General features: G+C 27.6%; 1 protein-coding gene across 1 annotated transcript in view; it reads left to right on the top strand.

The window, feature by feature from the left end:
* Positions 1–17,794, top strand: part of LOC111626215 — a 200,516-nt gene that overhangs the window by 126,103 nt on the left and 56,619 nt on the right. The window contains exon 3 of the mRNA XM_023369527.1: positions 7,496–7,637. Within this exon, the coding sequence (XP_023225295.1) occupies positions 7,496–7,637 (142 nt within the window). The remainder of the gene's footprint in view (positions 1–7,495; positions 7,638–17,794) is intronic.

Below are 17,794 nucleotides of genomic sequence, written 5' to 3' on the forward strand. Positions count from 1 at the left end.
TGTATATATATATATATATATATGAAAAATTGGCTCGTTTCTTCAATTAAAATAAATTGATATTAAAAATTGAAAATTAATTATTTCTAATCTCCTTCTCGTTTCCCATTTGCCTTTATCATTTTTTGATTTTCTCATCAATTAATTATAACATTTAAACTTAAAAAAATTGTCTTTTTAATGGATTTTTGTCTTAAATATTTTAAAGATATTTGTATACTTTAAAGAAAATTAAGAAGGAAACAAAAAGAAAAGCTGATAAACCAAATAGTTATCACAGTAATAAATTATTATGATAATGCATTAAAGAGCAAAAATGAAAAGATGAAAACTCTTTGCTTCACCCAATACCAATCAAGGGACGGGATTAAGTGCTTCGTGTCATACATGACATCACATAGGGATATGAAATCTTCTATGGACACTTAATTAAACAGTCACTTCGACTTTTTTACTTCAGTTTTATCAATCTTTGTTTTTCTTTCTGCTCTATGCTTTCAAGAGCTAGTCAAGCTGCCAATTTGAAGCACTACTTAGCTTTAACAAAGAGAAACCGACGCTTTGCTTGACAACCTCTTGTGAAAAACTCACTAAATTAATAGCCTCTAGGGATAGTCACCCAATATATTTACAGTAAGTTTGCTTTAAAGATTGTAATGAGCTGAATTCATTTGTATTGAACAGATTTATTAACTCTTTTTCGCTTTTTACTTCATTCTAAAACTTTTGCTTTCCTTATCGAACATTAGTTTGTATTTAAGAAAAATTCGATTCATTTTGTTAAATTTTCTTAATATTTACATTTATTTGTAATCATTTAAATGCAAACTAAAAAATTCAAAATGATTCAATAAAGAGTTTATTTGAATCAATTTCTCGTTTAGTTTTGGATTGGGAGATCAGCTTTTATCTTCTATGTATTCAACAATATAGATCCTATTGCCTTGTAAAACTTGAGAGAAATGTTTTCTTTTGAAAATACCTCGACTCCAAGTAATTTTGAAATATTCTTACGGCAGATTTATCCTATAAAATTCTTCAGAATCCGTTTTGCACCAAACTCTTCTTTCTTTTAGAATCCCCGAGGTACGTTTTATTCCGTAAAATTCGCCAGAAACCTATTTACTTTGTTTGAAAATCTTCCAAGAAACCATTATTCGCCAACATATCTTAACATTTTCTATATAAAGATATTGTTTTATACCTTATTTACAATTTAATTAAAAAATTAATTGATTTAATTCATTTTTAAACATCTTTATCCAATTTAAAAAAATAATCGAATAACTATTTAATTAATATAATATTCATTACAATTCTTGAGAACAATTTAATTTATTTTTTGTAAGATTTTCTTCGTAATTATCCGTTGGAGAAGTTGGAAAAGATAATGATGAAATTCGTAATTAACTAAAGAACTTCTAACTTTTCAAGGACTTTAGAGGATCATAAAAACATGTAAATGGCAAATCATGTGAAACATTAAAATAGAGCTTTGCCAACAGAATGAAAGCAAATAGGAACAAGTCTGCATCTTTTAAGTAAGAGTGACTGAAAGTTCCTGATGTTTCTTTTCTGATGCGAAGAAATCGCTTCATAAACGTCACATAAATCTTAACTACATCAATGGCTAAAAGTGTTGAATACCAGGCTTCTTAAGAAACGGAATTGAGCCATCAATATTCTTCTAGAGAAATTTCAGCACGGTATTGATCCAATACATCGTTCCCTCGGTATTACGTCTCTTATTTCTTCGATTTCTTTAAAGAAATAATAAGAGAAACTGATGAGGTGTGGATGATTTAATATGAAGAGATTATATCGTTGATATCACAGAAAAGTACTTAAATATATTATTAATAACTGACCTAATTCACTTCGCAGTTAAAGAATTTACTACTTTTAAGTAAATTTGTTTCATATTTATATTAATTAATTTAATTTTGAAAAAAAATTATAAATTTTAATTTTTATGATTAACGTGTAAGATTTTAGATAATTTCTCTTTATTTTAATATATTTAATTTATCTTTTTTCTCGCATTAAATTTTTTAGTAGAAGATTTATTTTTAAAATAATAAATTCTCGTATCTTGTACTTACAGTTTAACGAATGTTTATTAATATTTTCTCCAAATTTAATAAAAATTAATAATTTCGCACCATTAAAAATATATTAAACATTTACGAAATATTTCTACATTATCTAGATTGGAAATTTGAGTAGATGTTTTATCATTTTGAAAGAATGTTCGACTAAAATATACATTAAAAAATAAATATATAAATGAAAATCATAATAAAAAAAAATACTCGAAGAACGAATAAAGATTATCTTTGTTAAATTATTCGCGAAAAATCCTCCATAAAAGAACATAAATAAGAGGATTTTGATATTAGATCCGATTGCCATAATCCAAAGGAAATGCAACTGATTAAAACTGTCCTCGTTTTATAAGCAAGTCTGTATTTAGAAAAGATTATCACGGTTCAGATATCTTGGTTTGATGCAATATTTCGCCAGATGTGGTCAGCATATAGATTCCAGTCGGGTCACGGAAGGGAGGAAACTCAATAGATAACAAACAATGCGAGAAGTGTCCAATAATAGGATTCGGAACAAAAAAGGAACGAAGAAAAAAAAAAACGAGCAAATCACAAAAGAGTAAGCGAGACTAAACGTCTCATCTGAGATGAAGCACTCTTTCTTATGACCAATGGCCAATTCTTTTCAGAGAAAATAATAATTATCATTAGGGACTAATATACATAATACATTACAGTATTTAGCAAATTTTAAATGCGATTTTTCGATCAAAATCCTAAATATATATTCCATTTTAAATAAAGGAATTTGAAGATAATTTTAATTGGATTACTTAAAATTATTCAATTTTACATTCGAATTTTAAAAATAAGTGGAAAATTTAACATTATTAACAGTAATAATTGTTTAAGGTAATTTTTAATAATGCGAAAAGATTAAATTGTTAACTGTACTTGTAACGGATATAAAGAAAAGCTAAAGCAGCTGTTAGAACATATCTTCGGAATTTAGTCATGCTTCTTGGAAGTAGCCTTTCTTATTTAATCTCATTCTCACCTAATTCACTCTCGAGCCCAATGGTATCTGTCTCCTGGCACAAGCTTAATACCTTCTCAGTACAAGAGCTGCACTCGCTCACTATTCTTCTTTTTCTTGCTAAAGGTGTCATTGAAAAACTACCCGGCACAAGAAGCTTTTTTTTATTCTCCTTTTAATTGTCCACTGGCAGTTTTCCAGATAGTTTCTTCTCTCCCCTATTCTCTTCCCTCTCGTGCTCGTTTTTAAAACCTTTGCTTTTTTCCTTCTTTTTTCTTGTAGAGCGTTCCGGTTTTGTACCTTTATTGGAGAATCGGGAGAAGAAGGCTTTCTTTTATCCATAGCTTCAGTGATTCTGTGTCTCTGAAGGATTATTGCTGCTACGAGATAAGGCAGAGAACTCCACAGGTCTTTTACTCACCTCTTTTCTGCTTTCCTTAAGGCAGCTTCTATTCTGCATGCGATTTCTTTCGTCTGATTACAAACATTTAATGTTTGCCTGCTAGCTGTAGATATGCTGTACGCTTGATAGTTCTAAACAGATCTACTTTACCTACCGAGTCCTTTAAATATTTTTCTATATTGGCAAAACCTCCTCGTAAAAATTGAAGGTTGAAACTTTTGCAAAACTCTAGAGATTCTGCATTTTATATTTTTCTTTTTTTCTGTTCTTCAACTTTGTAATTCAGCAAAATACGTTAAAAAGTAATGCATTTTATATATTAGAAATTCTATTTTTATTAAAATTACGAGTAAAAATGAATCATTATTCTATGTTTATTAAACGTTAATGCGATATTTAAGTAAGTTATTCGCGTGTATCCTAATCTTTTCGATTTATACAATTGTTATTTACAATAATAGTTCCTCGAAGTGCTGTAGATTGAATGATTCTGTTATAAAAATAGAAAAAGAAACAACTATACTTGTGGATAAACGAAAGAGGTGTAAGTAAAAGACTATATAAATTTCTTTAAAAAAAGAGGAAAAAAAATTGAAGTTGAGGGATGAACCTAAAATCTCCTTAGGCAGAAGGAAGTTTAGATATGTTTTTCTCACGAGACTAGGGAAAACACATAATTCCATCGCGTCAACAATTCTCGTTGTCCACATTCCCACGTTGGTTGTTCGATAAAACCATTCGAATCCCAAAAGTCGAATGTTGTATCTCAAATGGTCAACACAGGCTTGACTTCACTGGCAAGCAACAAATGATATTTATTTAACAATTTAAAGAAAAGGCATTTTTATTGTAATGGAGACTCTTGGGAGCAAATTATTCGGTAGGCGCCCTGCATATATAGGAGTTTAAATAGGATTTCATACCATTGTATAAATATTAAACGGTCTTTTGTGGCGAGTGTAATATAAAATTTTAATTCAAAGATAAAAGGATCTGTTATTTGTGAATATAGTCGCATATACGAGTGTAATGAAGCGTTATAAATATTTTCTTTTTCGAAATATTAACTTGTAATGTTTTCTATCCAAGCAAGAAAATTGAATATTGATGGATAGCCTAATAGTTAAGTACTTAGTCGATCGATATATCTGACAACATTGATAATTGTGAATGTTTGAAGTTCGATCAAGTCTTATCGATCTGTCGTGTCCACGACAAACTTTTAGACTTGAAGGCCAACCCTCTATTATAAGTCCAGAGAGTGTAATGACCCCAAATACCTCCCACTTTCATTACACATACTGCATTCGGATTCAACCACGCCTAATTTGTGGGTTGGATTGAGAATAACCACGCCCTAAACTATATTTCTATCGTCTCCAGGTAACCAATTAAATATCGTGAAACATTTATAAAACTACTTGAACCCCGCCAATTCTGAAAATCTATACCTTAACAGAAACGTGCTGCTGATTTATGATCCTTCCAAATCTAGGATACTGTTTCCCGGTGGAATTCCCAAAATCGCTCACTAGCCTCATTTTAAAGTCGTTTCCTCCGGTTCTTGCACTTCTGTAACATTCGCACCCTGCGAAAATCTATGTTTCGATTGGAAGTCTAGGCATTAGATTTCATCCAACTTCAAGTGTTTGCTGTCCATTGTTCTAAGGCTTTTGTGAAATTCCCTGGTGTGTTGTGTAAACTTTCTCCGACAGTGATTTTTCTTCCAATCTAAGTGGTCCACTCCAGGTAGATAAAACCTGCACGCCGGAGATACAGTCTATTGTATACTCTACCTGGACAATCTTCTTTCTTCTCGATCGCCATCTCGCTTTAAACGAAAGAGGGATTTATTTTCGTTGTGAGCTGTCCAGGAAGCTCGAAAGCCGAACTACGAAAGGAGAAAAAAACAACTAACTCTCATGATAGCCATCGAAATGCTTTCTTTGTAGACTTGTTTCGACTTCGTGACTGCTCAGCCGTGCAATATGGAAGTTTTCCTCTTTGTTCACTCCATTTTTCAAACTACTACACATGCCAGCCTAAAAACATATAATTTATATTATACACGCTCTTATTTTCCATCTTTATCGCATTCGATACCTTATAAAATTGTTTACTTTAGGAGATTTTGTACACAATCATTTCTTCGGTTTCTTTAATTGAATTTATAAATGTAGATTGAAAAATAATAAAAGTTTATTTAATGTAATCTATATTTATTTGACTATCAAACATTTGATGTGTTGCGGCATCTAAAGGAACAAGTGGCAAATCATGAAATTTCTTCAACTTTTATGATTTATCATCTAGTTTCTATGTAAATATCTTTCTATACTTCTATGCAAATCATGAAATTTCTTTAAATTTATGATTTATAAAGTTGAAGATAAATTATGAGGAAGAAATGTGAAAAATATTTCATGATTTGCATTTAATTTATAAAGAGTTGAAATTCCTTGATTTACCTCCAGTTTGTTTGTCTTTTATTAACTTTTTCTCAGCTTCTTACATCCTCATCTTTGTTAATTTATATTCTTCTTTACAAAATACAAATTTCTACTTTTTTCCATATATTTGCTATCTATAAAATTCATATATTTTCTTTCACGCTGATGCATTACTACTTTCCTATTCTCGTCTCGTCTAATAACTTTCACCAGTCTTTCTACATCTTATTTCCTTCCTTTCTACCTCATCCGAATGTAGAAATTTAACGTGTTTATTGGCTTTTCAATTTATATAAATCTACACAACTATAAATAGAATATATAATAAGTTAGAAGATAATTTAAATGCAAATGATAAGCTTACCATGTTACATACAATCTCTTAATAGTTTTAAATGATAATAATATATGACCGAGAGTGCTTTTCTTAATAACCTTATATTGACACATGTATTTTAATAAACTGAATTAATTTCTCAGAAACGATATTAATCATTTTAAAAATAATTTTATGTACTTTTCTTATTAGTTATTAAGGAGAAGACGAAAAGTAATTGTAGAAAAGACAGAATAATTTCGTAATTATTCTTTCAAGGAGGGAGAAATATTAGCAAAAATTTCTATGAAAATGTAAAATTTTAAAATTGAAATTTTTAAAAATTTCTCACTTTTTTCTCTTAATTCAATGAATAGTACACAAGAAAAAATATATAAAAAAGCACTAAGGCTCTAACTATTTGAGGAGCTGAGAGAAATCACTTTAATCACAACATGTAGTTCTTCCCAATTTAATCACATCTCACAATTCTGTTGAATTCTAGCTAAACATGTACTTCTCTTCCTTTTTATATTCGAGATTCTTTAATCAGATCCAACAATTCGTCTTCAAAAATCTTTAATCAGAGTTGAGAAATGCTGTTAATCAGATTTGCACAAATACCTCTTCAAATTCTTTCATTATATTATCGAAGTATGAAATTATTAAAGAGATTTAATAAAACAAATTAGACATATTCTGTTAATAATTATAAAATTTTCTATCATAAAACAAACACTTCATTATAAACACCCCTCCTGAAAAATAGGGAAATTGGGGGGGAGTATTTACTAAAATAAAGCTAAATATAAAATATTTATCGACATAATAATATTGAAGATGATCCTTTTCCCTTTACTTTCATTTAGAATATTCAAGTTTATAAACATCATCACGCATGAGAAGATCATATTCTTTTGACAATGTCGTCAACGCCTTCTATTTTAATGTGTAGAGTCGATATGGAATACGTTTTCAAAAATATTCCACCCTACCCAACCATTATCGCATTTTTTTTTATATTTTTTCCTTCTATCCTTTCCAGTAATGCAATGAAATTACTTAGCAAGGTTTTCTATGCCAGAAACAACCCTACCATTACGTATCATCAAGCGTAATGTTTTATTAAGTCGCTTAAAATTCAGTTTTCTATGAATTTACAAAATAAAAAAAAAATAGCTTAGGTCATTCTTTTTAATTTTAATAATCGAATATTTATATATTTGTATTTTTTTCCTTGTATAGATGGTTGCCAGTTTCCAGAGCATTGGATGGGTAACTGGTTTCAAAAAGGTGTTCAGGATCCAATCAGGATCATTAATGGAACTTTATCAAATAAAGGTGATTGTCGTGATTCCGATGGTGACAAATTTCTTATTGAAAGTTGGTAAGTTTGAAGTTTTAAAAATTGTTAATTACGTTTAAGAAAAGGGGACTCTTTAACGATATTAATTAATATTAAAGATTACATCTTAATTTGCATTAGTATCTAATTGTAAATGATGCTAGCAATAAATCCTAAAACGTTATTAACAAGAATCTTACTGTAGTTAAAAGTTAGAATAGCGGTCGTAGAGGGCAATTGCTTTAAACTAATTAAGAAATTATAATTAATTACACCATAATTACTATAAAATTAAAGAATTTTTCGTTTATTACGTAACAATTTAAAAATCTTAAATGTCTTTAAGTTTATAAAATTAATTAAAGTTAACTTAATTGCTATTACCATCAGCAAATTTTAATCATTTGATTAAAATGAATAAATCAAATTTAAATAATTATAAAGGAAAATAAAGAGATTATTAATTTTCTTATTTGAAAATTTTGTAAAGTTTCAATATTGTTAAATTAAGGTGTTAAAATATAATTATGTTATTTTAGAAGGCTGTTGAAGAGATTTTCTCTAATTCTGATCTTAATATAGAATTGTAACTTTTAATTCTATTAAAAGGTTTATAATACTTTTACATGGATATAGTATTTAATTAAATGCATGGGAGGCAAAATAAGTTGTTTCGTAGAGTAAAACGCCAAGCAAATGACAGTGAGTAATTCGTCATGTAATCTTAGCACAGCATGATGATAATTATGTTTAGTATATTAGATAATGAGCATACGAAATACTTTACATGCAAAAGGTATCTATCTCTCTCGCTCTCTCTGCTAAAGCTTAAATTAATTTTCACTTACATTTTGCTGTATCAGAATTGGATGTTATAAAGAAAGGCACATAAAAGTGCTGGAAAATCAAGTTTTTTCCTGTTGTTGAATAGCGAATTTAAAGTGAAAGAAGGGGAATAAACGTCTAGAATAAAACAAAACGAAGTTAAACACTCAACAAAGTTCATCTAACAAGTCGGAAACTGTCTCCACAGACCTCTTCCAGTAAGAAACTCGGTTCCACTTAAGCTAGAGACTCATATAAAAGTATATGACCAGACCGAAACAGTATTGACGGACAAAGAGGGACGGTTTTGGGTTATTGAAGAAAAGCGAACCTCGAAGGCCTACTAAAAACCTACCTAATTCCCATCCGAAAAATTTCGACAAGATACATTCATAGGAAAGAGAAGAGAGGAAAGTAGCTGTTCCTCCCCCGTTCACATTCAAGTGTGAAATCTTGTGCACAGACGGGACATCAAGTGATCTCTTGAAAACCCTTTCCAATAAAAAACATTAAATTCCTTTTTAGGAAATCAGGAAAACCTTTAAAACGGGCAGAAGTCATCTGTCTTGATTTTGTTGCTACGTGAGTTCTCTCTTCGGTTCGATTAGAAGAGGAACTTTTTGATTCCATTGGGTTTTACGTCTCTTTTCCAGGTAGAAGCAACTTTCCCTCTGGTCCTGGGTGGAGATGTATATTTATAGTAGGGAAAAAAAACATCACTCCGAGTTGATACTGCATTTTACATTTGGTTATAAATGGGTGTGAACACATATGTGCACCTGACGATTTTCGCAGCTTATAAAATAGAAAGAAGTAAGAAAAATTCATTAAAAGTAAATCAAGCAGACTCTTACAACTTCAATTTTTACGTAAGAAACAACCCATCATTTGTTAATTCATATACACACACACCTATAATGACCTAAATAAATTTCTACCATTAACCAGTAGAATTTAGATTTATGAAATCATTTAATTTTTAGATAATTATTTGAAAAATTCTATCTGCTTCTATAATTCATTTATACACAATATTTTTTTTTCTTTTTCCTTTCTAAAATTTGAGAAAAATCGGAGTTCATTAATTTAACAAGCGGAAAAAGTCTCATTACTCTGTTGAAAATTTTAATTGTAAGACAAAAATAATGAATTGAGATGATCTAAATCCTATTATATGTGTTAAATTTTCTTTCCAAAAGATAATTTAGATAATAGAAGAGAGAAGAGCAAAGAAAATAAATACTGTGTTTTGGATACAAATTAGAAATTTATAAAGTGGATTTACTTAGAAAAAATAAAATCAACCAAATAATGTTGTTTTATTGATAGAAAAAAATGATGTATTTGTATTATCTAAGGCCACGCCTGGCTGTCTGCGTGTTGCTTGATGTTGATAATGCTACATATACTTGATTGTATGTATACCTATAACGATCGACGATAGTAAAAAAGGCGTGTACTCGTGAAAATTTAATTTACACATAAGTAACGCCCATAGAATATTATCCTCTTCCTATGTATTTTTTTTTCCAAATAATCTATTTGCCATGTGTACCATATGTTCTTATCTATTTATCTTCATCACTAAAATGATAACTTATGTTTGTTGTTATCGCAGTTTTCTTTAATTGATATTAATTGTCTAAATTGCTCTATAATTACTATAAATCTAATATTAATCATTTAAATTTTTGATTTTATCAATTTTTTAGATTATTTTTTTTAAACTTTTAATTATAATCATTATAACAAATTCCCGTTTATACCTTTGAATCCGTTCTATTTGAATTCAATTAATCTATTATTTATCTTTAAATTACATATTATATTCATTTTCTTAAATTAAATATAAAAAATTTTTAATCCCATTCATGAACAATTCAACGTTTAGTCCCATTTAAATTCAAGTACATTTTAATTTTAAAGAATTTAATTCTTTATTTTATTTTCTATAAAATTAATAAATAAATAAAATTATTTTTTATTAATTATTTAAGCTTACAAATAATAATTTTATTGTGTATTTATATATATATTTTTTCCTTCTTCTTCTTTTCTTCTTTAAAATAAAATAAAATAATTTGTTAAATTAAATTTAAAAGAAAAATTTAAGAAATTTTTATAAAAAAGTAATTTTTTAAAATATAATTAAACTTTTCTAATTGTTAAAATTGTTGAAAGTTTTGCCTTTCATAACCATTTAATTTTTCATGAGATCCATTTTGAATTTTTGAAAAAAAAAAAATGTTTTTTAGTAAACAAACTTCAGAATTTAGATCAATATTTTATAAAAGGATAGCATATAAAATATATTAAATAAAAAATGTTTTATATATTTTAAAAGTTTAGAAATATAGAAATTTAAAATTTTATCCGTTTTTTTCATTATTTATAAACTAAAATATTCGCATTATAGTTAACTAAACTTTAAAGATATTTCACTTTCTCCATTATAGAATTTAACTTAAATAAATAAATATATATTTTAAAATGTTATATAAACAGATTTAAATCACTTTCGAATATATTTTTTAATTTTTAATTAAATGAATTTTATATATTTTTATTCAATTTTTTAACTTTTAAGTGTTTAACCTGATGAATTTTACTTAAAATATCTTTTATTTTATGCACTTTTTTACTCTTTAAACTTATAAAATATTATATAAAATGGCTTAAAATGTTTCTGTGATAGACTTAATATTATTAAATATGAAGAAAATACTTATAGGCTATATACTTTTATCCCATTTTTTTTTAACTAATGAATTTTAGTGAAAAGATCATATATTTTTACTATTATAACTTGTAAAAGAGTTAAAATGTTTATAAAATATTGTATTAGAGGCTTAACATTATTAAATACTAAGAGAATTGACAGGGTTAAAGCTTCATTCTACTTAAATCTGCTCTTATCTTTTAACCTTTACTAGAGAGGGGGAGAAGAAAAAGTACATTAAGATGAATTGCTGCACCTGTTCATACCTGAGGAAAATTTTATCGTTACAAGGTGTAAAATCGATGTAGCTTATGTAGCTAGTTATAAAACACTTAGAATGTTATCACTAATTAATAGAGAAGTGTATAAGATTATATAGATTTATATAAATGTTTCATTCACTTAAACCATTTTAAAATAAGGTTTTTAAACCAATTTAACGTATAGGTGTATAAAGTTAAACAAGTATATTAGTGGAAATAGATTAAAAAGATATTCTAATTTTAAAGTCGAAATATCGGGCAACGTGTCAGTCTTTTAATGGGATCCAACATTAGTAGATAAAGTTCCGTAATTACCGTCTCAGAGATGGTAATTTAGACATCAAGCGCTACCAGAGATAAAATAAGATGATGGGTCATTTGTTTCATACAATCTGCCTTCGTGTATAAGCACTTATAGTAGATTCTCTCTATCTGTTTCCAATAGGTGGATACTTTACTACTTCACTGTAGGCGTGAGTTAATGAGGCCTATCTATCCTTTTTCTGGTATTTCGGAGACCTCACATGTATATATATCTCCACCTTTGACTTCACTAACATAAAATTAGTGAGTAACTAACTACTGAGAAGCTGTATTTTTTAGGAGATTGAGCTAAGTGAATGTTATAGTTGAGGTATATGAATGGAATTTTTAAAATATTTTCCAATCTTTTATGTAAAATTAAGCAATATTTTATCACAAAGATAGAATATTTTTGTGATAAAAGATGATAAATATGCCGAAAATTTTACATTTTTTAAAATTCTTTTCGCTTCTTATAAATGTTTAGTCGATGATTTAAAAATGTAACGAGTGTTTATAGCTTAAGTTAAGAGAAAATATGAAGTCTGCATTACTGAAATTCCTTTAGCTGTAGAAAGTTAGTGTGTTAAAGTATGATTTAGGATTAAATTACTGACATTTCCAGTTTAGATAATCATGGAAACATAATTTACACTGCGACTCATTAATTTGTGACACGTGACACGAACTTATTGACGCCCCATTGTAGTAGAGTCGGTGTAAATAATTATAAGACGATAGTTGGGACGAGCCATGCATCCTCTTATTATGGGGCCAAGTCAGTAACAGGTCCAGTCAAAGTTGAAAGCTCTTCTACTCATTACAAGTCATTAGAATGGTTTGTTAGGATCGAATTTCAACAAACAACATGCTGTTAATTATAACGTTGCTTATTGATGTGTTTAGAAATGCCTGTTGCAACCAAGTTTCTTTCTATTTCTTTCTAATACTAGAGATCTGTAATGGAACTTTTGTAAACACTCTGTTGCTTCCTCTCGCTTTAGTTTCTGAATCTTCCTAAACCGAAATTGAGGGCAAAAACCCCAGAGAACACTGTCAATTTAGGAGAATGAAGTCGATTTGATGCCCTAATTCCCTCTAGGCAGGACTTCTGGTAATGGCCCTTGGTGTATAACTAAGAGGAAGATATTTTTTTCTGAATGATGATGAGAAGATTCTCAAATAGACGAGTCTAACGTCTAAAAACCTTTCAAAAAGTATTATTATGATATTCATATCCAACTGAAAAAAACCTTTTTCTATTTTTAGAATTTACTTTTTTATTTTTATAAATAAACAAGTCTTATATTTACTTTGATAAATGCATTTAATTATATATACCTTTAATAATCTAATAACGTTTTATTTAGTAAATGATAATTAAGAAAAATGCATTATTTTTAAGTAGCATCGAGAACTTTAATTGATTTATTTAAAACAATAAAACTAATTCAAGTGTTTTTAATAAAATTTTTTAAATGAATACTTTGAACGAAGTAATTTTATAAAATCTTACATTTTTACTAACCAAATTTATAATATTTTTGATGTTATTTAGTTAAAGTTTGCCTTAAAAACTCCACTAATCACTTATAAGTTTATTATATTTAAATTATTCCATGTGATTAAATATTTTAAATTAGATTTAAATTAATTTTATTTAAAAAACAATAACATTAACTATGCGTATTTATGTTCAGATCAGCTCAATCTGTCAGTTAGAAAACTATAAAATTGCAAGAATAATATAACAGAAAGGGAAACTGAATTGTTCTAAACGTGAATAAATTTCATTAAAAAATTAAATTAAAATATTAATTTATTCTTTATTACCGTATTACATTTGCTAAATTATCAATTAACAAAACAATAATATTTTCCGAAGGAAAAACAAAAATTTCAACGAGATCTGTCACAATCAACTCATCATAAACACTAAAAATATATATTTAATTAGAAATTAGCTAAGTTTTATTATTAATTAACAATTCTGTACAATCTTACCATAATACATTTCCCACTCATAAAATACCTGAATAATATATTAATAATTAAGATTTAAAAAAAGTTACCGGTAATCACATTATTATTAATAAAATATTAATTAATATGTTTTTCCAATCGAAATCTTAAAAATGTTTTTCGTCTTTAATTTATTTAGAAATTTATCAATTAATATTTTTTCAAAGGAACAATCTGTCATTCAAAATCTATTTTTAAATATGAACATGTAATTGTACAGGTTGTTCTATGTACTCTCTTTATATACAAGGCTATACCTTGGAGTTATAATTTGATGACTTTTTCAAGCCTTAGAGAATTTTCTTCTTTAATTTAATTAGAGAATTATTAATTAATACTTTTCTGAGGAAATAATCTAACAGTAGAAGTCATCTAATGCTAAATTTGATATATAATTAACTGTATAATTGTATATCAAATTTAACATTAGACGACTTCTACTGCAAGATTTATCCACACCTTGGACCTATATATTTTGACCTATGATATTGGATAACCCTGACTTCATATAGATCAAACTTGGACCTATAATTTCTATTTTATAATTTTAATTTATTTCAAAAATTCTAATTAATATTTTTACGAAAAAAATAATCTAATACTAGAAGTATTGAGCTAACTGTTTAGTAATTTTTTTCGCTTAATTTTATTTAGAAAATTATTAATGAATATGTTATTTTTCTGTGGTAATAATTAGACATTAGACATCGTCTAATCTAAATTTGATGTATAATTGTACAGGTAATTCTAAGTATTCACTTTATACAGTTAATGTGCTATACCTTGGATCTATGATTTGGTGATATTCAATGTTATTGATGTTGCATCATGTTAGCGATTTATGCGTCGATAAACTTTGCTGGAGATTAAATTGCCACAGTGATAATTTCCCTGGCGGCGATAGAAATCAGAAATGCGATACAGTTATACACTGAATATCAATTTGTGAATATTTCATAACATATTTGCTCGAATTAATATTGATGCCATTCTTCTCAGTTGAGATCTGAAATGAAGCACTTGCCGAATTTACTAGATTTATTCGTTAATGTGTGCAAAGTTAGTTTGATTGTCTGGCCAAATCACGCTATTCAAAATCATTTCTGACGTGTGGCTAATAAGCTTAACAAATAATTTAAATCTATAATTGGTATAAATAAATTATTAAAAAAATATATTTATTTATTTATTTATAATTTACATAAATTATTTTTATTTTAATATAATAAATAATAAAATATGTTACTAATACGAGGAGTATTGTTAACGTAGAAGTGGATTATGCAGCGAAAGTTGCATAATTTTGTTTTGTGTGCATCCTACAAGCTTGAGGTTATAATTTAAAAATATATATTTATTCATTTTTACAAAAGAATATCAATATAATAATTTATTCAAAGTGTAAGGGAGTATCAAGGATCTCGAGAAGCNTATTCTATTCTAATAAAAGACAAGAGGGGCTATCTGCAATTTAGTGCAAACTTTACCCCTGTATGAATAGGAAGGAAGAGTAAAAGAAAGTAAGAGTTAGAGAGCAGAGGAAATAAAGGAAGATAGGAAAGTGTGAAATAAGCAACCATAAGGCCCCCACAGGACCCCATGGGCGCCCGCATCGCCTTTATTAAAACAATATTTACAGAGGAATACAAATAGTTAACAGTAACATTTTTACATACAGATGCAATTAACAGAAGGATGCATATCTTTTGCATCAAAGTATATACAAACATATTAATGGATAAATAAATAATAATTGAACACAATGGATAAATACAGTTTTGGTTACATTATTAAACAGTAAATTTTTGCTTACATAATAGGAATTCGAATGGTTGGTTGAATAATTTTATACATATTTACAGTTATAACAGTTTAGAATGGGATGCAATACTTATTACATTAATGAAATATTAAATATACAACAGGTATAATTTTAAAGTAATACATTTAGTAATCAGTTGACAAAGAATTTTTGATGTAATCATACAGATCGAAATCCATAAAGTTTTAACAAGAAATTTTTACAAGATAACTTATAACTTAATAATCACACTATGTTATTCGTAGCACACATATTTGTTTCTAAGGTGGATTTAGCAATGCTTCCGGACACATTTGCCATTCGAGAAATCTTCTTACTCTTGGTGGATCAAAAGCCAGAAGTGGGCGGGGGGGAAGAATCGAAGGACAGTTTTACTATCCCCCCACATCTAAGCGTAGCGTGTGTTTCTGGGAGTATTACTTCCGGTAAGACAGATGTGATGGATGAGACTATGGACTCGATTCCCCGCCTGTACAGATGCGGGAATTAAGCGGCAAAGGTCACCTATTGATCTCTCCTACACCACAGGGAATTCTTTTTGAATTCCTATATACCTACCTACTTGTATAGATACATTTACATGCATAAATCTGCATTCTCGTATCTTGTATATCTTCAACGTTGTTCTTACTACTGCTAATAGCCCCATAAAAATGGAGTTATTTTCAATTTCACTTCTCCCTCTCTTCTTCACTCTCACTCTTTTATAAATATTGAAATTTAAATAAAGTATAGCGTAAGAAAATAGGTGTTTAAGAGGGAAATATATACTTATATACACTATATTTTATTTGATAAAATACTTTAGAGAGAAGAAAGAACATATATATTCCTTTCTTTCATTACAGCATTTTATCAAAAATAAAAATATAGCGTGCATTTTTAAAGCATGTAGTAATTTACAGATTCATTTGTTCGTTTAAAAATATTTTCTTCCTATATTTTTTTACTTTACGAAAAAATGCAAATGGTTTCTATAAAATAACAATGAAGCGTATCACTAAACCATATTAACATTTAGCTGGTAGAGATTCGATTAAATTTTCATTGAATTCGGACGTAATATCTGCTTCGGCAAATATCAGCAGCCGTTTCTTGCATTTTTCATGCCTTTCAAATACAAGTAGATCTATTCTTTATTCTTGTTATTCGATCAAGCACCCAACAGAATAGGAGTATCATCATGTAAACATCAAACAGTACCTGTTACTTTAAAATAGTTTCCCTTCTACCATCGATTTTATAACGTTGTTATAAATATTCTAGTATTGTTAATCTCTTTAAAAGACTCAAAAATATACTTCCATCCTATCAACATTGAACATTATACATCTTATTTGTTACTTGAAAATCGACTCACTAAATAAAATAGAAAGAAAGAGGAATAAAAAAAAATTCAAAAGAGAATCTTATTAACCAACTAATCGTTCTCTTTATATATATTTAAATAATCTTTTTGACAATATTAAACAATGGAATGATGGTTAAAATGAAAAATATTATATATATATATATAATATTTTTTTTCCTTTGTCATTCTTGAAACTGTACTTTATCTAGGAGGGGAAGGAAAAGTGAGTCTAAGAAATTGGCAGATGGAACAAAGAAACTAACATTGTTATAGTCTCACTATGTTCCAGTTGGTTGAACAACTTGGCTGCAATCAATCTCTAGCTTCGGTAATAAGTTAAACCTCTGCAGCCAACACACCAACCGAAAACGATAACTTTTTGTCAATAAAAGTTAGTCAAGATAAGTTTTCTAGACAAAAATTATTAATAAATATCGAAAAGTTTTGCGCCAAATTCCTACCTCAACTTTAAATCATCGTCATTACTTTTTCTAAACGTAAATGCCTTTGTTATTTTTATTTTTTTTTAAATTATTATTATTATTATAAAAGTAGTTTTAAACGTGAATTACAGTAATTATAATAATAAAAAGTTTAAATTTATTTAATAAATAAGCTTATAATCGATTTTTTTAATTAAATTATATATATTTTGGTAAAGCAATTATGTAAAAAATTTTTAAAGTTTTATTTCATTAAATTTTATTATAAATCACGTATTTATTTAATTCAAAAATGTAAATTTTTGTGTTATAAGATGTAAAATCTTTTCATTTTAGATTAAAAAATAAATAAAATAAAAAACACATGTCTAAAGGAATTAAGCTACTTTAATTACGTTACGTATGTAAAATTTGAACAATATTGATATATTATCAAATTTTAAATTCATAT

Source organism: Centruroides sculpturatus, unplaced genomic scaffold (genome assembly GCF_000671375.1).
Source record: "Centruroides sculpturatus isolate CEXI.00-Female unplaced genomic scaffold, Cexi_2.0 scaffold285, whole genome shotgun sequence".
In the NCBI taxonomy this organism is placed as follows: domain Eukaryota; kingdom Metazoa; phylum Arthropoda; class Arachnida; order Scorpiones; family Buthidae; genus Centruroides; species Centruroides sculpturatus.